Source organism: Lontra canadensis, unplaced genomic scaffold (assembly GCF_010015895.1).
Source record: "Lontra canadensis isolate GAN:19392208 unplaced genomic scaffold, GSC_riverotter_1.0 scaffold93, whole genome shotgun sequence".
Classification (NCBI taxonomy): Eukaryota; Metazoa; Chordata; class Mammalia; order Carnivora; family Mustelidae; genus Lontra; species Lontra canadensis.
The window spans coordinates 3,614,597-3,641,303 of record NW_022631087.1 but is presented as its reverse complement, the minus strand read 5'-3'; the positions used below and the strand labels follow the sequence as shown (position 1 = coordinate 3,641,303).

Genomic DNA, 26,707 nt, shown 5'->3' with positions numbered 1-26,707 from the left:
GGCTCACTCCCTGATGAGAGGAGCTCCCACTGGCTTCACCCCACTCTGCCAACAGCCCCTGCCCGGATGTGCTTACCCACGGGATTTCAGCCTTTGCATTTCAGTAGGAATCAAGGGTTATTAATTAACCCAGGGTGGAGCCTATTATGAAACATCCCAGAAAGCTGGAACAAACCAAAGGGACTTCTGAACTCACAGCAGGGAAAAATGCCTTTTAATTGACTAGGATGACTTCACCACAAAAATCTGTCTAGCTGTTATGCTAAACTGGAAACTAATCTATTAGATTGTCTAAGGAATCTCCCAGCCCACCCTGACCAGAATCTCCTGAGGAGGGGAGTCAGGCCTGCACATAAATAGGGCTTATGCTTTGAAATGGATTCTTTTGGATTCTACCCAGATTGGCTGCTGCATTTTCCAGTTCCTGGGAAAGAGAGGGGAAGCTGGTATCTGAGAATAAGTTTGTATGTCTTACAGTGTCTACCTTTAAGATCACATGAGATCTTTTCTTTTTTTTTAAAAAAGATTTTACTTATTTATTTGACAGGTAGAGATCACAAGTAGGCAGAGAGGCAGGCAGAGAGAGAGAAAGGGAAGCAGGCTCCCTGCTGAGCAGAGAACCCGATGCAGGACTCGATCCCAGGACCCCGAGATCATGACCTGAGCCGAAGGCAGCGGCTTAACCCACTGAGCCACCCAGGCACCCCTCACATGAGATCTTTTCTAAGGCACCACTTACTTTAGAATTCAGCCTCGACTGAACCTGGCTGGGACCACTTGTCTAGGGAAGTTTAGAGAGTGACATGAGTGACATCCACATCCATGGATGGTGTTGTCCTGGGCTTGGAAGGGACTGATGATAATAGTCACTTCTAATCACATGGTTTCGTGCTGTGCACCCACTGAGTACTTCACATGGATTAGTTCGTTTCATCCTCCTCTTGATCCTGTAAAGAGCAGGTAGTCTGTGGTTCCCCATTCTCCAGATGAGGAAATGAAGGCTGAGAGAGGCTATAAGGCTGCACAGCTTACAGGCGGCAGAGCCAGAATTTACAGTCTAACTCCAGATGCTATTTGAGGGGCCAAGGTGTAATACAGGGAAGTAAAATCTAGGCACAACTTGGTGAATTTCTTCTCATGTGTAAATAAATGCTGGCTTGTGCATGAAGCTTCTTCCACGGGATGCAAACTTGGCCTCCAAAGTCTTCTGTGACCTACCCCCTGCCTGGCTTTCCTTCCCTATCCCCTCCATTATCTAGTTTAGATTGCAGTCCTCACAAACACCTTGTGGCTCCTCTCCTGTCCTAATCCCATCTTGTGTTTGCATACCCACCTATGCCTGTGCTTACGGAAATCTCTTCTCCTGGGACATCCTTTCCCAAGTTTTGCCATATCTTCAAGATTTAGCCCTGGCATTATTTTTATTCTGCTTCCCCTGACCACCCAGGGGAGCCAGGGCCAGTTCCCCCTGATCCATGCTCTTACACACCTCATGCATATTTCTGCCATTACACTTAGCAGATGGCTTTGAAATGACTGGTCCATCTGCCTATCACTCCCTTTAGACTCTGGGCTTATAGAGAACTTTGATGGTATCTTTATTCATTCTATGAATATTTACTGAGTGCCTACTATGTGCTAGGGCTACAGTGATGATTAAAAACAGATATTGTCTCTACTGGATGGAGCTTAAAATCTAATGGAGGAGACAGATATTAATTGCATAATCAGTCTCTCTCTCTCTTTCACACACACACACACACACACACACACACACACACCATAATTACAAGCTGATTAAGAGCTATGAAAGAAAGATACACAGCGTTATAGTAGCCTGTGGTGGGTAGGCTACCATTGAGCACTTATTCACGTATTTAGCAGGTGCTCCAAGTACCCAGATACATAATCTGTGCTCACTTAGTATTGCTCTAACTTATCTGGGGTAGGGAAAAATGAAAAAGCAACAGAGAAAATATTGGATCCACCGTAAGAACTTCCTAGGAGATAGACTCACCCAAATATCTTTTTGCTCAGTAAATGACACAGGTTAAGCACTAGTCTGACACCAGCGATACAGGTAAAGCAATGATACATACAGAGAAAGCAGTGATTGACATTACATGAGCACAACAAGCCAGCCATTAAGACGTTATCTCTATAAATTCATTTACTCTCACCACAACCCCAGCAAAGAAATACAGTTGGAAGTAAGTCTTGACAGGGTAAGTGTCCTGCTGTCAGCCCCACAGCTGGTAGGTGGGAGAGTGGAGATGTGGAGGCTCCAAAGATGCCTGGAAGCCCACACTGCTGACCCTCCATCTTACTGTGTCTCCCCCTCTGTAGAACTGGGGCTCATCACGGCGTACTTCCTCACCCAAGGTCATGGTGCTGGATTCCCATCTCCTGTCTCCTCTTGGCCAAGTCTGGCATTGGAGTTCCCAGGGGATGACCTTGGCAGTGATAAGAAGGACAGGCAGAACGGAGCCTCATCTTGGGGCATCCGGGGTTATGCTTTGGAGGTTCTGAGAGTGTGTTGAAGGAAAGAAGGAAGATTAGCTACTGCAGGTCAGCTGTGTGCTCCTCATCACCCTACTAATTCTCTCATGTTGCTGTGCTCAGTCCTTCAGCAATGCCAGGAGCAGGAGTCTCGTGATTGTCCAGATGAGGAAACAGGCCAGGAGAGGCAAAGTGGGTGTTTGTGGAGTTAGTGGCAGAATTGTGACTGGAACCTATATCTGCCTGCTCTGAAAGCCCATGATTTTCCCCTTAACTCATCTGTTGCCCATCCAGACCTGGAAAAAAGGCTTGCGTTGTATGGCCTGACACAGTTTCTCAGATTGATTTTCTCAGAGACCACAGACAGCCCCTCTGGTTTTCTGACCTCCCTCTGTGTTGCTGGAACCTTTCTCTGCTCCCTGAGCAACAACCCTGAAGTTCCCTTCATAAGCTTATGGGTGGGTTCTCAGCCTGTTTAAGATGGAATTGAACCAGATGACTTCCCACCCACCCCACCTCAGGGCCTCCATTCTGTCCAGACAGGGAGGAGACTGGCAGCACACCTCTCTGGCTTCCAGGAAAGCAAGGAAAACAAAGGGGTGAACCTCCCCTGGCTGGGCCAGCCATATACCAGGGACCCCCAACTTTATATTCATTAGACAGAACCAGGTTTTGATCATTTGTCTTCATTTGCTTATTCTTGTATAGCCGCTTTGGTCTTTCTCTGGCTCCCTTTGCTCTCCGTGGTCCAGGCTCCTCCATGTCTGTGGGATGAAGGCCAAAGTCCTTAAGCAGCACCAAAGCGCTTCCCAACCAGGCACCAGCATGCCTTTCTCACCACCTCTCTTTAACTCTTTCTGCCCTGTGGTGCCCCTGAGAGTCTTTGGAGGAGCCAGTATCTAATTTATATGGTCTCTTGTTTATAGCAGCTTTCCCTTAGGTTCTGCATCTCGGTTTCCAAATATATATATATCTCCATCTGCCTTTTCTTCCATCCGTATACCTATTTGTTTATGTGTTCACCTTCTCTCTAAAACCTAGGTCTTTCCCCACTTCTTTTTTGTAGTCTCTAAGCAGTTTAGAACCAGACTTCTTTCCTCTAAACACCATCATGAAATTTAGTATTTCATAGTACCAGTAACAGTGATAATATAAGGACTCCCATATGTTAAGTACTTGCTTTACACACACACACAGATACCTGATACTCTGCTAAGAATTTACTATACATACCCTTACTTTATCCTCACAGTGGCCATGTAAGTTTCGTATTCTATCACAGGTCCAGGAAAGCAGCTTTCAGTTGGCAGAGTCGTGATTTGAACCCCTGGCTCCCCAGCAGCCCATATTCTATAAAGCACTGTATTCTCCTAACTCCCACTGCTAACTCCCCCTTCATTCCTGGGGATATGCATCTACTGGCTGTTCTGGTTTCTTCTAACCCTTGCCTTCAGTGCACTTTGCATATATTTATTGGGAAATGACATTAAGATTCTCGAAATAAACAGGCTAATTGTTACTAATTCTTATTACTACTCTATATTTTACTTGTGTGGAGGAAAATTATTTGTTGCCTCAGAAGAAAGAAGAGATATTTTGAGACAGTTTGGCATGATGGATGAAGCTATGCCTTGGATCAGAAGAGCAAGGGATCGAATCCTGGTCCTCCCTCTTACTACCTGTGGGATTTGGGGCATGTGACTCTATAGTCTAAACTTCAGTTTCTTTACCCATAAAATGGAGAGGGTAATAGCAATACTACTGTGTTCAACACGTTGTTAAGAATTTGGCCCATTTTCATTAAATCAGAGGGGATCCTTGATCCAGGTTCATCATTTTGTAAAAGAAGGAACTGTCAAGTGCATGGAGCATTTTCTACCTGCCAGCCCTCCCCCAGCCACAACAGATACCACTGCTCAATGAAGGCATGCTTCCCAGCTGAGCTTAGGGCAGGCAGCTTCATTATTCTGTACACAGCAGCCAGAGCTGGCAGCAAAATGAAAACCATAGGATGACCCCAAAGGAACTTTCAGTTCTCACATTCTGTGGGTTTAATCCAAGCCTGCTTAAAAACGATGACAAATTATGGATAAGGTGGTTGGATCCTGAAAGATGAGCTCAGTTAATAAGTATATGAAGGGAACGAAACCAAGAGCTCTGAACAGCAGACCTCTGATTCTGTTCTGGCGATCTGTAACTTGGAGTTGTCTGCTAGAGCAACTGTTTTCCAGTTGTACCTCTTAGAGCCATGGTATTCCACAGGGGTACCTGGGGTTGCAGACTACTGAGAGTCTTTGGAAAGGCTTGAGGGAGGGAGATAAGGGAGAGGGAGAGAGGAAGGAAAGAAAGAAGGAAGGAAACGGGGAGGGATGGAGGGAAAAGGGAGAGAACTTAACTCATTCCTACTTCTATATCAATAATTCACAACCAGGGGAGATTTTGCTCTCTAGGGGACATTTAGCAATGGCTGGAAACAGTTTTGGTTGTCACAAAAGGGAAATGCTACTGACATCTATGGGTAAAGGCCAGGGATGCTGCTAAGCATCTTAAAATACACAAGCTAGCCTCCCACAGCAAAGAACTATCTAGCTTCAAATGTCAATGTGCCAAGGTTGAGAAACCCTGTTCTAGACAGAAAAACTCAAAGATGACACCTCTTGTGCCAGGAGTCCTGTGGTTCCATAAAGATAGGTGATAGTAGTATAGTTTATGGTGGTGAGGGCTTCCCAGATCAGACCTCTCCAGAGAAACTTCAGGGACAAGGACAGGACAGGGACCTTCTCCCCCATTCTTACCTGACAAAGACAGTGAGGCAGAAATTCCCGTGTTTCCCCAAGAGCACACAGCTAGGAAGTTCCAAGAATGGAATTGAAACCTGGATCTGTCTTAGCCCATGCTGGGTGATTTTGCAATGCAATCCCACATTAAGAAATGTGTCCCCTGGCTTGTACCCAGTAGCTCAGCAGAGGCCTAGAGTCTGTTGAAATCCTGCAGGCTGGATCAGATCTGTTGTAAAAGTACCCAGGATTTTAGGGAGACGGTGGTTGGGTTATGGACGTTGGGGAAGGTTTGTGCTATGCTGAGTGTGTGAAGTGTGTAAACCTGGCAATTCACAGACCTGTACCCCTGGGGCTAATTATACATTATATGTTAATAAAAAAATTAAAAAAAAAAAAGTACCCAGGATTTGTTTTAGTTAAGTATGGTGAGGTGCACGGAAGTGACTGACATGAAAGATAAGTTCATTGTATTCATAGTCCCCTAAAAGTGGGTCCCCCACATTGGGGGACCACATGAATACCATGGCCCATTAGGATGCAGAAGGTGCTAGGGGAAAATGTGGGCGGAGCCTTTATTATGGCTTTGCAGGAAGGAAAAGGCAAGCAGGGTAAGCAGCCTTAGGACTGGCTAGCTGGAATAATTTCAGCAGGCTCTGGGGTGTAGGGGGCTGTCCCTGGTTGTCTGGTACCTGGCCCTGGAGTCTTAGGGCAGGGGGATGGTGGCCTGGAGTGTGAGAGCCCCACAGAGAAGGTGGTTGGCACATGGGCTCTGGATTGGTTTGGGCTTGCATTTGAAAGGCACTCTCTATGATGAGTTATTTACCATCTCTAGGAATTCGCTAAAACTCTGTGAGAGGCAGTCTTTCCAGGGTCAGCAAGGCCTCCGGATGTCAAAACATCAGAATACAGAAAATAAGACTTGGTTAATACACCTGTCTAAAATCCACAGCCTCACTCACCTCACCACACTACAGCTTTTTAAGTCTTTTAAAACAGAACTCTTTTATTTCCATTTAAATCTTATATAAAACCCCCACATTTAAATAAATTAGAGAATAAAAATTACTGCTCTGTTTGATTCAGAGTTGGAAAACCCCGAATCCTTTGACCCTCCAGAAATTGACTAAGGCCTCTTCAGAGGTAATTCTCCACTGCAATCCTACCACCACCTCTAGGCCTGCTGCTCCCCTTGCCTTGGGTTGCCAGAAGCCTGGTAGAGTAGCTAAGAGCAGAGACCCTGGGGCCAGACTGCTTGTGTTCCCTTGGTCTGTAACTTACCTTGAGAAATAAATGTGATCTCATTATACCATAGTGCTCCCGGCTATAAAGTGGACATAGTAATAAGAGGACCTACCTCACGTGGTTACTGTCCTTAGAACAGTGCCTGGCACATAGTAAGTGCTTAAAAACTACTGTACATTTTAATCCTAATATAAATATCATGCATGTTATGAAATTATAAATACATTGCCACTGGAAATACCCATGGTATCCCTATAGCTACCTCATCTCGTCCTGTTACAGCTAGTCAGTAGTATCACTATGTTTTGTTTCTGCTTCTCCAAAGACTACAACCACCGCTTCTCCTACTTATGCCTCCATTGCTGCTGCTTCTCTTACTATTGTTCCTACTGGGATCACCACTACCACCATCGCCCCTGGACATCACTACCACCAAGTGAAAATAGTATCAGCCAGGTCCTTAGAGTGAAAGCAGATGTGAAGGTGCAGAAGACATGAGCCATCACTGCTAAGCCACCACTGACATACTCATCCTACCTCTCTTATACCCTCTTTGCATCACCCTTTCTCTGGGTGGGGGAGTTATTTATGAAGTCCCCAGACACGTAGGGCCATCATTGATGAGGCTGTGTATGTAATCTAAACTGATGAGGTGTTTTCCCTGAGACTGCAAGGTCAAGAAGGACCCATTTCAGCTCTTGTGGCACTGGATGTGCAAGTGCCATTGTGATCAGCAGCACAGAGGGTCACCCTGATCCCCGGAAGTGGACAGAGACCCCCCCCAACCTTGCCTTGGCTTCTTGACATGGGAGTGCATTGATCGCAAGTGGCTCTTTTTCCCTGTCCCCGCCCCTTGCAGTCCCCATGTGGGGATTCGGTTCAGGTTGGCTCTGAGCCCTACCTGGATCATGCGATCTTGGAACTACTCTGGCCCCGTGGGAAGAAAATGAGCATCTGAGAAGAAGAACGGGCTTTTTAGAAACAAGAATCCCTATTGAGGAAAAAGAATCGAGGAACAGCTCCTTTGCAAGGAAGAAAGTGGCCCTTGGTCTCCCCCTTTCCTGAGCCCAGCCTTAATTTGGAGATATTTCACAGTGGGCTTTTGAAGGGTGACTGGTTCATACCAAGCTGCCTTAAATGCTTGAAGCAGAAGCCTATGGGGACTTGCAAATCAACCTCGCGAAGAGAAATTAGCTATGTCTTGTCTCAGAACTCCCAAAGCCTGCTCCAAAATAAACACATAAGCCATGCCGGCCGGGAAAGCATGGGCCCTTTTTCTTCTTCATTTTAGAAACTCCATGTGTGCATTATTTTAAATAGGCGCCAGTACACGAGGCCCTTTTAAGAAGATTGAAAACAGATGGGCCTCAGGCTGTTCAGTAGCTCTCAGAAACGAACATGGGAAGTGCTAAGCCATCTTGTGTCCAGGCGAAGTTCATTTTCTCCTAGAAGCACCAGTCCGCCAGGCCTCTCATTCCCAGGGAGCAGGAGTCTGCTTCCTGCATCAGGTGTGTCAGCCAGGGGAAGGAAGTATCTCCTTTCATTGCCTTTATCCTTGTTTGCATTTACTTAACCCTTTGGCAGCTTGGAAGAAAAGAGGATTGTGCTGTCCTTGGAGGCCCCAGGCTTCTGGAGCTGGGAGCATTAGGTTTACCTTCCTTATTGTCAATGGGATTATGATCCTTCATGGTTCACATCTCTCCAGAGGCTCCCAGTCTCACTCCAAGTATTAGCCAGAGTCCTTCCCACAGCTATAGGCCCTTCAGGACTAGAGTTCCCTGGCATTCTTCCTGCCCTTTCCTGCCTTGTCTTTCTTGCTTACTCTGATCCAGGCATGCTGGGCTTCTCACTTTTCTTTAAAAATCAAGTGACAGAAAACAAGAGTTGGTGAGGATGTAGAGAAATCAGAACCCTTGTGCATTGCTGGAAGGAATGTAAAATGGCACAGCTACCGTGGAGAATAGTATTGGCTATTCCTCAAAAGGTTAAACATAGAGTTACCAAATGACTGAGCAATTTCATTTCTGGGTATAACTATAAGCAGGGATTCAACCAGATGTTTTTAACTCCATGGTCATAGCAGCATTATTCACAATAGCCAACAAGTAGAAGTACCCTAAGTGTTCACTGACAGATGAATGTGTAAACAAAATGGGGTCTATCCTTACAATGGGATATTATTCAACCTTAAAAAGAAAGGAAATTCTGACAAATGCTACAACATGGGCAAACCTTAAAAACATGCTAAGTGAAATAAGCCAGACATAAAAGGACAACTGCTGTATGATCCCACTTATGTGAGGTCCCTAGAGGATTCAGATTCATAGAGACAGAAAGTAGAATAGTAGTTACTGTGACCTGGGGGGAATGGGGAGTTAGGGTTTCATGGGTACACAGTTTTTGTTGGGAATGATGAAAAAGTTCTGGGGATGGATGGTGGTGACAGTCGCATGACAATGTGAATATACTTAATGCCACTGAATTATATACTTAAAAACCAGTTAAAATGGTGCATTTTATGTTGAGTGTATTTTACCACAATGAAAAAAACTTTGAAAAACAAGTGAGCACACTCTGCCTCAGGGCCTTTGCTCTTGCTGTTGTTTTCGCCTAGAACCCTCTTCCCCAGGGTATCCTCACTGAGGTTCTTTGTACCAGTGTCCCCTCCTCAGAGATGCTTGGCCATTCTCTCTGAAATGACACTTCTCCCATGCACATTTCTCAGTCACTCTTTATCATTTCACCTGCTTCATTTTCCTTCACAGGATTTAGTGCCCTGAGTCCTAAAATGCTATTCTTTCCAAAGTATCTGGTGCCAAGCTGGAGCTGCTATAGAACAGCAGGGCCTCAGTGTCTGGGGTTCAAATCTCACCATGTTTCCAGAAGCCCCAGTGGGAGGAGGTGGCAGGTCCTCATCTCAGGGTGCAGATGGGATTAAACAGAGAGTAGGTGAGACACAAAGAGACGAGTGGGAGGCAGCTCTGGGAAAGGAAGAGGAAGTCCATGCTATGGGTCGCAGCGGGTAGGAAAGAAGGGTTGAAAGAAAGGTCTTTTCATTTCTGCAACCCTGAAAAGGGGTTTGGACCATCAAAATGAAAAAATAAAAAAGTACGTTAAGGTAGGATAGAGCATTTGAGTTTCTCAGAGCTTTGACGGAGAAGATATTCCTACCATCACATTACAAGTTTCAGTTGGGAGAAAGAAACTCTGCAAAAATTAAATGTCATTAGCCTGTTCACGTTCCCTCAGTGTCTCCCCTTAGCATACATGGCAGGGTCATGTGCACGACTACATCTCAGCTCTTCTCACCCCAGACAGTTCCTCCCAGAGCTCCAGCCTCCCAGTTTCGCACACACCTATGAAATGACTGCATGCAGCTGTCCAGCAGTGGCCTTTACTTCCCAATCCCAGTCCCAAGCCCGCAAATCTTCCATTGTCCCTCTGGGGAAATGTGGGGAAACTTTCACACCTGGTTTGCTTAATCCTGTAAATACACTTTCCTGAGCATTCAGCAGAGTAGTGTTAGAACATGTGGAGCCAGCTCGGCAACGAGGAAAAGTAGATGTCGAGGCGACATTAACCATCATTATCTCGGTGTACTTAAGCTGTGGCCTTATCATTTCTGAACATTTGCCTTACCTGTTGTAGGTAACAAAAGTCTGTGGTAGGTGGCAATGCTCTTTTCTAGGTCTCTCAACCTTAAGAGCTCAGGAGGCTGAGGTGGTCCCACCATTCTGTCCCCCTACAGACTTCCCCTCCCCTTCCTTCCTCTTACCCCTCTCCCATCCCCCTTCCCCTCCTTCCTCCCATTCCTCCTCCTTTCCTTCCTTCCTTCCTTCCTTCCTTCCCTGAAGACATTATCAAAAGCTCTCTTCATCCTTGAATCTGACCTGGCAAAGGCAAAGGATGATGTGTATAATGGGTATTTTTCTTTGATTCTCAGTTGCTACTGTTTCTTGTGGGTACAGCTTTCTTGGGGAAGGAAGCAGGAAGGGGTGAATGTCAGAGCAGAACTCGAGCATTCCCAGGTGCCCTGGCTGCCATCCACCAGAACCCCACCTTAATCTTTACTAAACGTACGTCTAAGCTCTGGAGAACAAAACTGGGCCATTTTAAAAAATCCCTAAAAACCAGAGTGGCACCACATTTATTAGTAATTTTTTTTCAAACTGGACTTCTGGGGTTCTTGCATTGCCAAATGTGGTGGTGACGGTGGTGATGGTGATGTTGAATCTTCATCGTTTTCTTCATTGACTATGTGAAGGTGATGATGTTGCTCATGAGGATAGTGATGGTGCTAACACCTTAACCCTGTCATCCAGAATAAAATCCTGACGGGATCAATCCACTGGCCCCTCCGATCTCTTCTCCTTCCACTCATTCCCTCACTAGCTCCATTCCAGCCACACTGCCTTCCTTGCTGTTCCTTGAGCCCTGCACATATGCTCTAGCCTCGGGGTCTTCCTCCTTGCTGTTCTCCCTGCCTACAAAGCCCTTCCCCCTCTTACTGTATGTTTAGCAAAACTCCCTCATCTTGCTTGCCTCACTGATCAAGTGCCACCTTCCCCTGTCCCCCCTTATTTGACATAACACTCACCTCCCAGTGCTTTGTCCTCTTACCCGAATCGGTGTTTCTTTCCCTGACATATAGTTTATTGTTAATGGCCTATCTCCCCCACTAAATACAAATTCCACAAGAATAGGGAATGTTGTTCCTTTTACTTCTACGTCATCAGACCCTATCCTTGGCATAGTAGCTGTTAAGTGCCCGAATGAATGGATGAATGGAGTCAGAGTTGTCGCTCTCTTACTCGGTAACCTTGTGATCTTGGCTGAAGTCATTTGTTCCCTCTGCTCTTCAGTTTTCTCTGTTTTTAGTGGAAATGCTAATATCTACCCTCATATCAAGAGGTTGTTGTAATGATCCAATCAAATAACATAACTGTGATAGCTCACATTCATTATGCGCTTATTTTCACTTACGCACCTTGCTAAGGGCTTTTATCAACTCATTTAATGCTCACAACCACCATAGGAAGACTCATTTTATAGATGAGGGACCAAGGCAGAGAAAGACTAGCGTGCTTCTAGTTGTACAGCAAGTTAAGGCATAGAGCTCACACTCAGACTCGTGGTCTGAGTCTGAAAACCACTCTATACCAAACACTTTGTAAACTGCAAATCACTGTTGTTGATTTTTTGTTCTGTTTCTAAAATGTGGCCCATCCCACCTAATTTTAGATTTTCCATTACTTAAACATTTAAGAATGTAGGTTTTATCATTTTTATTTTTTCTGTATTTTTATACTTATTTGGACATGTTTTTATGTATTTTTTGCTCCCCGCCCTGTCTTCTACACAAACACACACACACGCAGGAGCATTATGATGTTTGGATGAGCAGAAGATGCCTTTGCATCTCCCCACCATCAGCACACCGACCCGTTGGCCCAGGCCCTTCACTGAGATGCCAGGTGCTGCTCCTGAGTGAGATTTCCTCAACTGGAATGGGCCACTGAGAGACTCTGTAGACTCTCAAAGCCTCTTTTGTCTACAAGATGAATCTGAAATGGTGGAAAGGACTTCAGATACCAGTCAAGAAAGTCACTGAACTCACTGGGCCCTCAGAACTAAACACACAGCCTGTGCCGGGAAACCTACAGGAAGCAGTTCTTGCCAACAGCAAGCCATGGGCTGGCCACCTGCCAAGTGTTTGCTGGAGCAGGGCAGTTCGAAGAGGCAGAGTGATGAAGAAGGCACAGGGGCCCGTGGCTTTTGCTGACATGGGAAGGTATGAAAATGAAGGCGGCCACGTGCATAAGCAAAGCCCAAAACCAGCCAGGCAGCCCTTTAGTTGACCCAGCTCTGCAGTACAACACCAGTCGCCTCCACTAAACCACTTGGTGCAGTGTGAAGGGTGTTGGCCTGGGTTTGGGTCCCAGCTGACACGACTATCGGATTGTAACTTTGGGAAAAGTCACTTTGCCTCCCTGGGCCTCACCTTTGACATCTACAAAATAGACATTCATTTGTTCAGTGATAATTATTTGAGCATTTTGATGTATGCCAGTTACTGGTTTGGGGACTGGGATAGAGCCATGAATGAAACAGACCTCACTGCCCCCTGGAACTTCTCTGGTTGAGAGAGATGGACAATTGAATATTAAATAGGGATGGATGTAGATCATGTCAAATGGGGATAAGTGTACAGTTATGTCCGTAGGGGATGAGTGTAATAGGGTGAGTTCTAGCGAGGAAAGGGGGCATGGCGTATAGCAGGTGCTTTGCAGGGGGTTACCTGGGGGTGGGGGGGCACCACTGAGCAGAGGTAAGAGTGGAGTGAGGAAGGGGGCCTTGGCTGCCACCTCCAGGAAGCTCTAAGTATTGGAGGCCTGGAGCCTGGGACTTGCTCAGCATGCTTGGCAATGGAGAAGGGACCAGTGTAGCAAAGGCAAAATGAGCCGCAAGTGGGGAACAGGGAATGATGGGAGACAATGTCAAGGAGGTCATCAGTTGTTAGTGTCTAAATTATGTGGGACATTAGAGACCAGGTAGAGCTTGGGCATTCTGTATTTAGTGCTACTTTATTATTGTTGTGTGTCCTTCTAATGAGTCTCTTAGACCTCGTGAGATTCTGTGAAAGAACTTAAGACCTGAAGATCACAGTACACACAGAATGCTGATTTTTTTTTAAAGGAATTTGTTAATGACACAGTTTTGTTCCCAAGAGTAAACATAACAATCTATTAGGGATTACAGTGGAATTTTGATGATAACTTGCTAGAGGATGTAGGAATGCCCTAATCCTACCTTGAAAATCACCACCACCACCCTGTTCTAGGCTCCTAAGATAGCCAAATACACAGGGAGGAATAGCAAAAAAGAGTTGAAATACCACTAAGTGTTAGCTGGCCGAGACCCCCCCCCACCCCAGCCCCAGTGCAGGGGTCTCTGCCAAAGCTGGCGTGAATCCTGAAGTTAGGCTCCAGATCATTTGTGGTTGTTACTTATCAAGCATGTGACTGTTATTACTAAATATGCCCAAGGTACAACAAACACAATTATGAAAAGAGAGAGCAGGACCTCTGGGACTTCTGGGAATCCATCAACTCATGGAAAGGAGAGCAGCAGAGGGAAAGATGGATACTGAGGTGAGGTGAGCACGTTTGAGGAGCTACAGGGAGGAGGGAGGAATCAACACGATGACCGCCCAGATCAACAGGCCAGATCAACTGCAGAAAAGCCAGAATCACACGTGGTTGCCTGACTTTTCAACTAGCAATGACCTTGCCTGCTATCAGCTATAGCATGATGATGTCCTGACCCACAGACTAACAGTTCCTCTGCATGGGGTGTAATGGGAAAGGTTGGAGAATAGGGCCCAGGGTCAGAGGTTGACCACCTCACATTAGGAAAGGTACTGGAGGCTGCCCACCTTTTCCTATGAACTCTGTGTCTGTTTGTCTATCTCTTTCTCTCTCCTTCTGAAAAATCTATGGAATGCCTAAGGCTGTGAAAAGGAGCACACTCTAAGTGTTTAAGGGTACAGTCTGGACCAGATAGGTCTTCACTAACTGACAGGAATTTCTAGTATCTTATCAGCCACCCTTGGATTCCAGAACAGTCAGTCTGCCAGTTTCTTGCCCTTGGGATCTCTGGACAACATCTTTTTGTGTCAAAATCCTCCTTCAGTCAGGCTTTGTGGTCAAGGCCGATAGCTGCCACCTTCACATTCCCACACATTCTTGGTTTCTTGTGCACATTCCCATCAGTCATCCATTTCCAAGTCCCACTTTCAGTTTCTGTCCCATTGATATGTTGGCCTAATTGCATCCTTCAACTTACCATAATGATTGCAATCACCACTTCCATTCTGTCATCAACGTCATTATCATCACAAATGCAATTATTAGTAACCAGCCTCGAATACCCCCATGCTTTCAGAAATATTATCTACTTTGCTTCACATGCTTGCCAGGTGCCAGTTCCAGTGAGAATGCAGCCAAAGACCCTATAGGAAACTGAATGCATTCCATGTTATTCCCCTCCCTGGGGTGCGGGGAGCACAAGTGTACGTGTGCTTGTGTGTGTGTGTGCATGTGCCCACGTGCATGTGTGTTTCGGAACTGAACGTGAGTTTAGTTGTAAAGAGGTGCTTATATTGCCTTCTGATCTAAGGAGCTGTAGAAACGATTTTGTTGGTGGATAGGTTTCCAGCCATATCTAGTACCTGTAACAGAGCTTGGAGACTAGAAAATTCTTTGCCCATATTTGTTATGCGTGTATGTAATGTCTGTATGTGTGTATGTATATATGTAACCACTCCCCTCCTCGGCAGCCTCCCATGTTTCCTAGTGCCCCCCCCGCAAAATGTTAATGCCCTACCCCTGGACCAGTGAAAATGATATTCAAAAGGGACTTTGCAGATGTGATTGTATTATGGACCTTCGGATAGAGAAAGTGACTCTGATTATCTGTGTGAGCACACACAAGTCTTTAAAAACAGAATTACCTCTGGCTGGGGACAGAAATGTGGTAGATGTGGAAGTTAAATGTCTAAGGATAAGAAGGACTTGGTGTGCCATTACTAGTTTGAGGACGGAGAGTGCTATGAGGCACACAGTGCAGATGGCCTTAACTGGCTGGGGGAGGCTCCCAGCTGACACCAGCAAGGAAGTGGACCTCAGTCCTCCAACCACAAAGAGCTGAATTCTGCCAACTACCTGAAGGAGCTTGGAAGCACTTTCTTCCCAGAGTCTTCCAATAAAAAAAAGCCCAGATGATTGACACCTTGATTTGGGCCTTGTGAAGCCCAGAACAGAGAAACCAGCCAAACTAATATAGGCTTCTGACCTACAGAGCAGTGAGATAATAAACTTGTGTTGTTTGAAGTTGTTTACTTTGTGGTAATTTGTTATGAAGTAACAGAAATACTAGTTAAGGGAAGATTAATGCACTATGTAATGATATTTGTGTTCCCTCACAAGGAGTTCAAGATCCTTCTGGACTGGTCTCTGACCCACCTTTCTATTATTTCTAACTTTGCATAAACTCCATGCCCCAGCTACAAAAGACATCTCACCATTCCATTGACCTGATGGCCCTATGTTCTTACCTGTGCTTTTTTTTTTTAATTATTGTGTTATGTTAGTTACCATACAATACATCATTAGTTTTTGATGTAGTGTTCCAAGATTCATTGTTTACATATAACACCCAGTGCTCCTGTGCTTTTGTTACTAGAAGTTTAGATTGGGCCTTTCCCCTCCTTTCTGCTTAGAAAAACTTTCCACAGTGTTACGGTGTCTAATGGATCTGGCAATGGACAGAGTTTCACAAGGCAAGCTACATAGCATGCATACGTATCTGGTCATCAGAAATAAAAATAACACTTTATTCAACAAGCACTTTTGGATACCTACTATGTGCCTGAAGCTGAGTATAAGTCAGTGAACAGTTTTCTACTAAAAATATTATTGCTTGGCATTCTTTTTTCATAAGATGTGATGTGATAATTTTTCCTTCAGTGATAATTGGGGGAACACTAGTTGAGAAAGAAAGAGCTATAAAAATGAAAAGCATTATAGATATAATTGACTCAGTTGATTATATCTCTTTTATTTAAAAAATGAAAAGAATTACAGTGGAGGGTAAGGGATTTGCCTGTGGTCATGGTCATTGGGTCATTGTCAAATCCAACATTTAGATCCCTGGTCTTCAGACTTCAAGTCCAATTCCTTTCCCACTATTCTTTGATTCCTCCATGTACATGTTTTTAAAAGTCACAAACAGGAAAACTCAGATAATCCAGAACTTTCAGGTATAATTGAGATCAGTGTTGAAAAACTCCCACACCAGTTTTCAATTAGTAATAATTGCACCTTGGATAAATCTCATTGGCTACAATACTGCCACTGTGTGAAGCTACCAGGTTTTAACAAGAGTAACAAAATACAAAATCCCCATATATGCCTAATACTGCAAAAATCTGCCTGTCTTTAATGATGTCTAGAGATAATCTCCCACAAATGTATAACATTATTTTCCCTTTCAAAACAAAATCTTGACAATCAAAATTATACACAGCCTCCTTCATCTTCCAAAGCCATACATTATGGTGTTATTTTTTTCTGTTAAAAATAAGGGAAATAAATTCTTTAAAATGCTCCTCATAGCAGATAGGGGAAAATGTAATGCAGTCGAGACAGTGGGCTCAAGCTTTCAGTAAGGTGTAAAGAAGCGCAAATAATAGAGGATGTTTAGACCAGTGCTGAAACCCAAAAATTTCTTTATAAAGCAAAGAGAAATTTGTAGGTGCTGATGAGCATGACAGCAGTGGAGTGCCATAGGCACCATTGCTCAGTACAGGCAAGACTCGAAGTCATGGTGGTGCTTGACTTCATTAACCTCTCAGCCGGCCTACCACACTTAACAAAACGGAAGGGGCTGAGCTCTTGATTTTTTTTTTTTTTTTTTTCCTTTTAACCTTTAGAGAGGTGGGGATCCCCTGAGGAGCTCTTTGAGAGGTCAGGCCACAATGGTGGGTTGCAGTGTGAATCAGAATAGAACACATTCCCTTCAGCCAATCATATCACTGGGGAAACATTCAACTAGTTTATTCAGGATAGAGCCTTTGAGTTCATCTGGTTGCCCAGTGACCGTATTTTGGAGTGGTTGAGGAGGATGACTTTATCTGAACAGAGGGGTGGTCATCCTACTTTGTCTTTGGACCTGTTATCACTGGGCCCTCTTTGGGCTACTTCCCTTTTGGAATATTGTACTACTTGATATTAAGACTTACTGTAAAGCTGCAGTAATTGAGACAACTTGGACTAGACTCCAGGATAGACAAACAGGTCACATATGAAGTGACTTGAGGTTTGACAAAGGCACTGATGCAATTCGGTGAAAGCATATTTAATAAACAATGTAAAGTATTTGAAAAACCATATGGAAAAATTGAACCTTGAGTCTTACGTCAGATCTTATATAAAACATTAATTCTAGGTGGACTACAGATGTAAATGTGCAAAGACCTTGTTTCTAAAAAAGGTCACGTTTCTATGTATCAGGGGTTAGGGTGTGGTGATATCTTTTGATATCTTTTGGGGGAGACAGTTCAACCCACTACAGTTTCTCTTTCTTTCTTTCTTTTTTTTTTTTACTTAAATGGTTATTCATTTATTTTTTACAAATTTTTTTATTGTGTTATGTTAGCCACCATACAATACATCATTAGTTTTTGATGTAGTGTTCCAAGATTCATTGTTTACACGTAACACCCAGATCTCCATGCAATACATGCCCTCCTTAATACCCACCACCAGGCTTACCCGTTCCCTGACCCTCCTCCCCACTACAGTTTCTATGTGAACTCTGAGGCTCTTCAAAAATAGGTGCTCTTTGAGATTCTACCAAGAGGGCCATCATACTATCTTGAAGGAAAAGTACTTGGATACTTCTGTGTTCATTTCCAAGTTTTGTTTGTTGAAGTTTTTAAAAAGTAAAATACAGAAGAGTGCCCTCTCTTCGCTACCCCAACTCTCTATGCTTGATCCAACAGAGACTTGCTACACTATGAACCCAAGCATTCACCTCCTATAATCATTCATAAACCATAACTGGGAGATAATTCTAGAAACCTTGAGCTGAACACGATGAACTTCTAACTTGTATATTCAAGCCTGAGTGTGTCTTTTATATAGATATCTCTTTCCATTTGGGCAGCAAGAAAGCCTCCGGGGCTTTGCCACCTTGGAGTTGGAGATTCTATCATTCAAAACACTGATTTACTCCATTTCTTCACATTTTTTGGTAACCAAATGTTCTGTGTTGCAACTTTCTTCTGACTTCTTTTTCTCTGCACACTCATGCAACAACTTTTATTGCCAGTTCTTCTTTGTAATCTTGCCAATGAAGTATCTTAAACATGATGGGACTGAATTTTTAGGGCATTAGACGTAATAAACAGGTCATTACCACTATTTACTAACCTGAACTCATTAACGGAGCTCTTTGCTTTTCACCTTGCCACAACATAATGAGGCTATTAATTAAAGCAAGAGACATAAGTGCTCTGGGTTTCCTTTAATGTCATCTGGGGAGATGAGTAGGTCTTTGGTCATAATTCTGTTAAATGTTTCCAAGGGGATACATTTAAATCACTGTGAAATGATATTTCCTTTCAACATGAACTTGGTTTTCTCTTCAACTGGGTTATTTTTAGGTCCCCAAAATTCCCAGTTGTAATCCACCCAGTGCCTGATTGAGCTAAGCAGTGGGAGTAGGGGGCTATACCAGTTAAAAGCATAGGCTGGAGTCAGACTGCCTGGGTTTAAATTCTGGCTCTGCTACTTACTGTGTACATTTTGCAAGTTATTTAATCTTTCTTTGCCTTGGTTTTTTCATCTGGATAAGTGTGAGGATTAAATTAATTCGTACATGTAAAATGCTTAGGACAGTATCTGGCACATAGTGAGTTTTTCATATGTATGAGAAGCTATTTTTATTCACTTAATCTTGAGAAATAGCTTTTGGCATCTTCTCTGTGTAAGGCACAGTTTGGTACTATGCATTTTCTAGGATAGGGTTACAGGTTCAACTGTCTCACAAAATTCACATGTTGAAGTCTTAAGCCCAGTACCTCAGTGTGATCTTATTTGGAGATAGGATCTTTCTAGAGTTAAAGTGAGGTCATTAGCGTGGACTCTAATGCAGTGTGAGTGGTGTCCTTATAAAAAGGGTGTCTTTGGATACAGAGACATGTACAGAAGGAAGATGGTGTGATGAGAAGGGAGAAGGTGGCCATCTACAAGTCAAGGGGAGAAACCTGAAACAGATATTTTCCTCACAGCCCTCAAAAGGAACCAACCCTACCAACACCTTATTTTTGGACTTCTAACCTCCAGAACTATGGGAAAAGAAATTTTTGCTGTTTAAGCCACCTAGTGGTGTATTTGTGACCTTATGAAACTTAGATGGTTATAATAACATGGAATCACTGTCCCCAGGGAGTGTATAATCTGGTAGGAGGGATGTATTCCATAGGGCTTTGGTCAAAAGCAACAGAAATTCAGCAGATCTTGCTTAAACAAGTAAAAAGGCAAAAAAGATGAAATTACAAAGATACAGAGGTATTGCCTAAAACCCAAGGGTAGGATTGTAGCTGGCACATAAACATCAAGAGTACTCCTCATCTCTTGCCTCTACCCCTCCTCTCTTAGTGACTGTGATATTTCTCCCTCCACCCCCTTATTTTCTGTACTTTCCCAATCCAGATGGCAGGAAACATGGTCTTTAATTATACTTAGGTTTTATGTATTAAATACAGCCCCAGAAAGAAATTGCATGAATCACTCAGCAGTTTCAAATTCTAATACAAGGGCACCTTATTCCTACACCCTGGGTCAGGCGCCAACCCCATCAGCTGTGACGGTGAGAGCAGTATTTCAGTGCATAGACATGCTGCCTATACTGTAACCATGTAGGTGGATAAAGGGGAGGGGCCATGACCAAAAGAGGAAGCAATGGGCAGATGATGAGGAGGACTCCATTAATTGGGATACACGATTACTAGCCGTGATGTTTTACCACTGCATAACCTGAAGCTGAAGAAATCTAGGGAAAATGTTATATTGAACAGCCTTTGACCTCGTGTAGTCCTGAAGCTGGAGTGGCTTCTTCTGCTTTCAAGGAAGTAGAAATTAGTAGTGGTTAAAAGCATAGGTCCTTGAATCAGAGACAGGTGGGTTTCGATCTAACTTTGCCTTTTATTAATTATGTGGCCTTGGACATGACACCATGCCTCTGCACCTCAGATTCCTCAGGTTTCAGAAAGGAAAGTAAATAATATTACCAACTTTCTAAGTTTCAGGAGAGGCATAAATGTGTACTTGGCACATAAAGTACCCAATAAATGTTAGTAGTTTTTAGCGTCGTTAGTTTTTGATGAATCCTTTTGTGTTTTGCTTTCTCCTTCAGGCTGAATTCTCAGAGTTGAACCTAGCTGCCTATGTTACTGGGGGCTGTATGGTGGACATGCAAGTCATGAGAAATGGGACCAAGGTTGTGAGGTAAGGAGGACTGAGAATCAGAAAGCCTTCATTCAAGAGGCACGTGTGGGATACCTCACAGAGCTAACCCCTCTGTCAGCTGCCTCTGACCTGACTTCTACACTACACGTACTCTCATGTATTACTCTCGAGTATTACTTCCAAAGAGTTCTAGGTGCTATTGCTATAGGAATGAATAGCAACACAAATAATTGAGGGAAGCAGTGGTGGTGGGCTGGCATGAGCCCTGGGCTTGCAGAGAAGAGACTGGATTCCATTTATGGCTTTGTGACTCTACTCAGGTGTATTATTTGGTCTCTTTTACCCTCTGATTCCCATCTGCAGCATGATTGCAGCACACAAGTAACAGACATGGAGGTGAGATCGCCCTGTTCATTCTAAAGAGCTGTACAAATGTAAGGGTTTATTAGAATGAGCTATGGCCTCTTTCCAGCATATGGCAGACTAAATGTTCAAAGAATCCCCTCCCAGGACATCAAACCTTAAAGTACTGGATATGCCATTTTCCAGAGAATCAGTTTATAATGTATGCTGAGCTTGAGGTGGAGTGAGAAAATTCTTCAGAAGCCCAGAAAAGTCAAGAAAGCACAAATCCACAGAAGAGATAAAGAGTTATATTAATATATTTCTGCCTATATTTCTAATATTAATATATTAAGCAACCAGAATAATACAGACCAGGTCTCATGAGGGTTTAGCTGGGGTAGAAATAGGATTCAGATTTGGGTAAGTAAAACAGGAAGAACTTTGAGGAAGAGGTGGCACTGGTTCTAACCCTTATCAGTGGTGAAATATGGGCATTCTATGCATCGTAAGGGGAGGAAGCAGTCTTTGTAAATGCAGACAGGCAAAAAAAGAGACCGTGCTTGGGTATTTATGATAATTCAACTAATTCAGTCATCATTCACTGAGAGCCTACCATGTGCCAAGAAAGACATTATGTGGCTTTCCATTTCTAATAATGTTGGGCTACATTATTTGGACCAACTTTTCCATGGAAAACAATTTAAAAAACTGGTTTTAAATAATATCATCTCTAAAGCCTTCAAAGAATTAGCAAGACATTAAGGAATTACCAAGAAGAGAATGATGGGGAAAAGGTAACTCAGAGAGATGAATGTGTACAAAAGTTATATTTTTCTATGAAATTTGCTAAGTCTGGCAAATTTGAAAACTGGTTTTGATAGCTTAGCAGGAACAAGGGAGGTAGAAATCAATGTACACTCAAGGTGGAGAGTGTAATGATAGGCCCTCCTCACAATAAGCTGAGACCCAGAAGAACCACATCTTCAAGGTAAATGTGAATTATAAGTACATGAGCCCTTATAAGTAATTGCAGCTTAAACTGCAGTTTGATTTGTCTTCCAGGGAAACTTAAACTTGGTTTATGGTGATCCCAAACATGCCAGAAGTAAAAAACAAATCATATGTAGAGGAAGGCACTTTCATCCTAAGCTTCAAATAATTTTTTGTACAATAGCTAGCACAGAGTCCAAGATAACCAGGCATAGACACCATGAATGAGAAGAAACAGAAACAATAGACAACAGAAAGAGACCTGAAGGACATCAGATACCAGACTAATCAAACAGCAATTCTTTTTTTTTTTTTCCCCAGATATCATTGTTTGGGGGAGCGGGGGGAGTTGGTATTTTTCTTTATTAAAAATTTTTTTTAAATTAACACATAATGTATTATTTATTTCTGGGGTACAGGTTTGTGGTTCATCAGTCTTATACAATTCACAGCACTCACCATAACACATACTCTCCCCATCAAACAGCAATTCTTAAAAAAAAAAAAAAGTTATTAAGTTGAAAAAAATCAGGTTTGAAGATACCTTCCAGAAATAGAAAACAATAACAATAAAAAGTGACACAGCCAATTTTTTTAAGATTTTGTTTATTTATTTGAGAGAGAGAGAGAGAGAGAGCGTGAGAGGGCAGAGGTCAGAGGGAGAAGCAGGCTCCCCACCGAGCAGGGAGCCCGATGTGGGACTCAATTCTGGGACTCCAGAATCATGAGCTCAGCCAGAGGCAGTCGTCCAACCAACTGAGCCACCCAGGCACTCGACACAGCCAATTAAAAAAAAAAAAAATCAAATACAACTTCTAGAAATGAAAACTACACTAATCAGTCACTAATTATTGGATGTGTTGTGTTTAGCAATATATGACACACCATTGAAAAGGCACTAATAAGTGAAAAGTAGAGCTGAAGAAATTATCCTAATGAAGCACAGAGAGGAAAAGAAGAAATGCAAAAGAGTTGATTAGATCTTGTGAGAAAGTCTCTCATTTAAACAGAATCCCAGGGGCGCCTGGGTGGCTCAGTGGGTTAAATCCTCTGCCTTCGGCTCAGGTCATGATCTCAGGGTCCTGGAATGATCTCAGGGTCCTGGTCATATTGGGCTCTCTGCTCAGCTGGGAGCCTGCTTCCTCCTCTCTCTCTCTCTCTCTCTGCCTGCCTCTCTGCCTACTTTGATCTGTCAAATAAATAAATAAAAATCTTTAATAAGATAAATAAATAAAATAAACAAAATCCCAAAAAAAGAATGGAGCAGAGGCAGTCTTTTAAGAAATGATGGTTGAAAACCTTTCAGAGGGATACTAAACCACCAAAACCAGAAGTTTACTACATTTCAGGGATCAATAAAAAGAATTATATACTGACACACAATAGTGTAAGTGCAGAAGGATGAAGAAAAGCATCTTAAAAACAGCCAGAGAGGAAAAGGCAGATTACTTTATTAGAGTAACTGACAGCTCCCAGGCAGCACCAGTAGAACATCTTCAGGTGGCCAAAAGAAAATAATTGCCAAGCTCTTCAATCTTCAGAGAAACATTTTTTATGAATAAAGGCAAAATAAAAACATTTACAAAGAGAATACTCTCACTAAGGAAGATTGTAAAGAACCTGCTTTCGGCAAAAAGAAAATGATCCCAGAATAACAGAGCTACAAGAAGATGTGTACAACAAAGAAGGTAGTAAATGTAAATAAATATTGTCTATAAATAATAATAATAATGTCTTACAGATTTAAAAAAATACACAAAGAATTAAAATGCATGACAGGAAGATAATATGGGCTGGGAGGAAATGGAATTAAGGTGTTCTGAGGCCCTTGTATTGTTAGGGAAGTAAGTAAATGTATCAATTAACAACAGGCTGTGAAAAGTCATAGATGAGGGCACCTGGGTGGCTTACTGGTCGTTAAGCGTCTGCCTTTGGCTCAGGTCAGGATGTCAGGGTCCTGGGATCGAGCCCTGCATTGGGTTCTCTGCTCAGCAGGAAGCTTGCTTCTCCCTCTCCCACTCCCCCTGCTTGTGTTCCCTCTCTCTCTGTGTGTCTCTCTCTGTCAAATAAATAAAATCTTAAAAAAAAAGGTCATAGATGCATGATGTAATTGCCAGTAATTTAAGTGATTACTTAAAAAAAAAGAAAAGAATGTAGTAAAACTTAAAAGCTATAAGAGAGGGAGGAGCACCTGGGTGGCTCATCACTGAAGTGTCTGACTCTTGATTTCAGCTCAGGTCATGATCTCAGGGTGGTGGGGTTGGGCCCTACACTGGGCTCTGGCTCAGCATGGAGTCAGATTGTCCCTCTCCCACTATTCCTCTCTCACCCCACCCCCTGCTCTCTCTCAAACTAACAAATAAAATATATATATATATTTTAAAGCTACAAGAGAGGGAATAGAAGAAATAGTAAAAGAGGACATGAAAGAGAAAAACCAACAGGGAATGTGTATTACAACTAAAATAAGATGGTGGATTTAAATCAAAATATATAAGCAGACCGATTATTATTCTAAATGGCCTGTATAGCAGTGCTGGTTATTAAAGTATTTAAAATTTGCTATACAAGTCGGTAAATAGCTTCTGCCCTGAACCTAATGAATATCTTCAGCTACACTTACCCCATGGATGGGCAGACAACTGGACGGCTCTTTTGTCCCCCAGTTCGCCACATTGCTGTCCCCCAGCTCATATCCTTGTTCTTCCCATGGTCAGAGGATGCCCAAACATTATAGGGAAGGCACACCCTTGGATGCAGTGGTGGAAACCCAGAGAGAAAATTCCTGATTTCCTCGGTCTCTTCAAGGCTGTAAATGCCTGTGAGTCCACTGGAGTCGCCCTCTCATGGTCACTTGTGAGAACTACAACCTCCACAAAGTACCCTCTGAGTTGTTCAATATTATCACCAATATATATCATTAATTGCATTAAATGTAAAAGGACTGAGTGCTCTAGTTTATAGAGCATCGACATTAAAAATTTTTAAAGTAGGTTTTTTAAAATTCAGCTATATTCCATTCACAGTACTCATCTAAAACATAAGAATATAGGAAGTTTGGAAGTTAAAGGATGGAAATATATATATATACACACACACACACACACACACACATACACATACACACACACACATACATACACACACACACACACACACACACACACATACACATTTAACTGGTCAAAAGAAAGCTAGCTGATGTAGCTGTACTAATATCAGGGGGAAAAATAAGACTCCAGGTGAAAAGTGTTACTAGGGCAAAGGAAGTAATTTATTATCATTAAGATAAGAAAGAGATAGTAATTTTAAATTTGTGAGCATCAAACAAAAATGCCTCAAACTATATATACTTCAGAAACTATCAGATTTATTTGTACTTATTTATACCATGCTTCCTTATCTGGAAAAGGAACTGAATTGTCTTATTTTGTAATACATAGAAACGAGATCATGCATCCTATTAGTTTTCAAATTTGGCTATAAATTAGAATCACCTGGGAAATGTTTTAAAATCCTGATGGCCCAGGAATATGCCAGACCAACTTCACTAGAATCTCTGAAGGTAGGATTTGGACCTCTGTAGTTTTAATGCTCCCTAGGTAATTCCAATGGGCAGCCTGACGGAGAACCACCCCAAACAGCTCTCACATTGGCCCTGCACCCTGGCTGAGTCAGCTGGGGCCGGGTGTGTTTCCTGACACAGAGACACAGGGAAAAATGCCATGTGATGATGAAAGCAGATTAAAGCGATGTGTCTATAAGCCAAGGAATGCCAGTGATTGCTGTCAATCACCCTAAGTGAGGAGAGAGACATGGAACAAAATGGAACAGATTCTCTCTCAGCCCTCAGAAGAAACCAATCCTGCCGATGCTTTGATTTCAGATTTTTAGCCTCCAGAACTGTGAAAGAATACTTTTCTGTCGTTTTAAGCTGTCCAGTTTGTGGTACTCTCTTTAGGCAGCTCTAGAAAACTAATTTGGTAGTGCTTTTCAAATTTTAAATGCATATCCACCCCCGAAAGATCTTGATAAAATGCTGATTCTCATTCATTAGGTCTTTAGGTAGGATCTCAGATTCTAAATTACCTACAGTCTCCCAGATGAAGCCAATACTGCCAGACCTGTAGCCTCAGTTTGAGCAGCATGGGTTTGGACTAGTTTCCAGATGCTGCTGCTGCGGGTAGAAGACCATACCTTGAGTAGCCAGAGCTATGAGGGCAGTTGCCAATATGGCCAAAGCCCTGGGCTCAGGGGTCCATGGAGCTGTTGAGGTTTATTCTGTCCGTGCCTAGGATGGTGCTTACTATCTCAGCTAGATCGCTTGCTTTGGCAACCACAGTTCCAGACCTGGGAGAACGTGCACACAAACCAGGTAGCCCCAGCCCAGCTCACGGTGTGTCCTGCAGTTAGGGAGTCAGTCAGAATCTTCCTCGGCCATGTGGTGCAGTTTCAAGCCCTAACTGTGGTCTCCCAAAGTCGAATGTTGAACAGTGCCCTTGCCCTGCAGTATATGCCTTCAAAGAGAATTAGGTGTTGCATTGAAAATGCCTTTAATCACTTCCGAGTGTGCAGTATGAGCAAGGCCTACATCTTCTGAAGTAATGCTCATAGGAAGTACCTTCAGAAAAGTTGGCCAGGATGGGTGGTAGAGCAGACCACAGCTGGTTTTCTCCAGCATCCATTCTTTCTTCTTTGGGGAACAGCACTTAGATTTTCCATTTGGGTGACCCCTCCCCAACTTACAGTCTGTGTGGTGTCTAGAGCTGATGTCAGCTGGTGTCAGACTCAATCAGAATATTGCAGTGGGATCCAAGC

General features: G+C 43.2%; 1 protein-coding gene and 1 pseudogene across 2 annotated transcripts in view; one reads left to right on the top strand and one right to left on the bottom strand.

Moving 5' to 3' along the window:
* Positions 1-26,707, top strand: part of SYN3 (synapsin III) — a 449,127-nt gene that overhangs the window by 66,481 nt on the left and 355,939 nt on the right. For both annotated transcript variants that reach the window (XM_032836530.1, XM_032836531.1), the window contains exon 4: positions 20,502-20,593. In XM_032836530.1, coding sequence (XP_032692421.1) covers positions 20,502-20,593 — 92 coding nt within the window. The remainder of the gene's footprint in view (positions 1-20,501; positions 20,594-26,707) is intronic.
* On the bottom strand, positions 16,284-16,447 carry LOC116854680 (annotated as a pseudogene).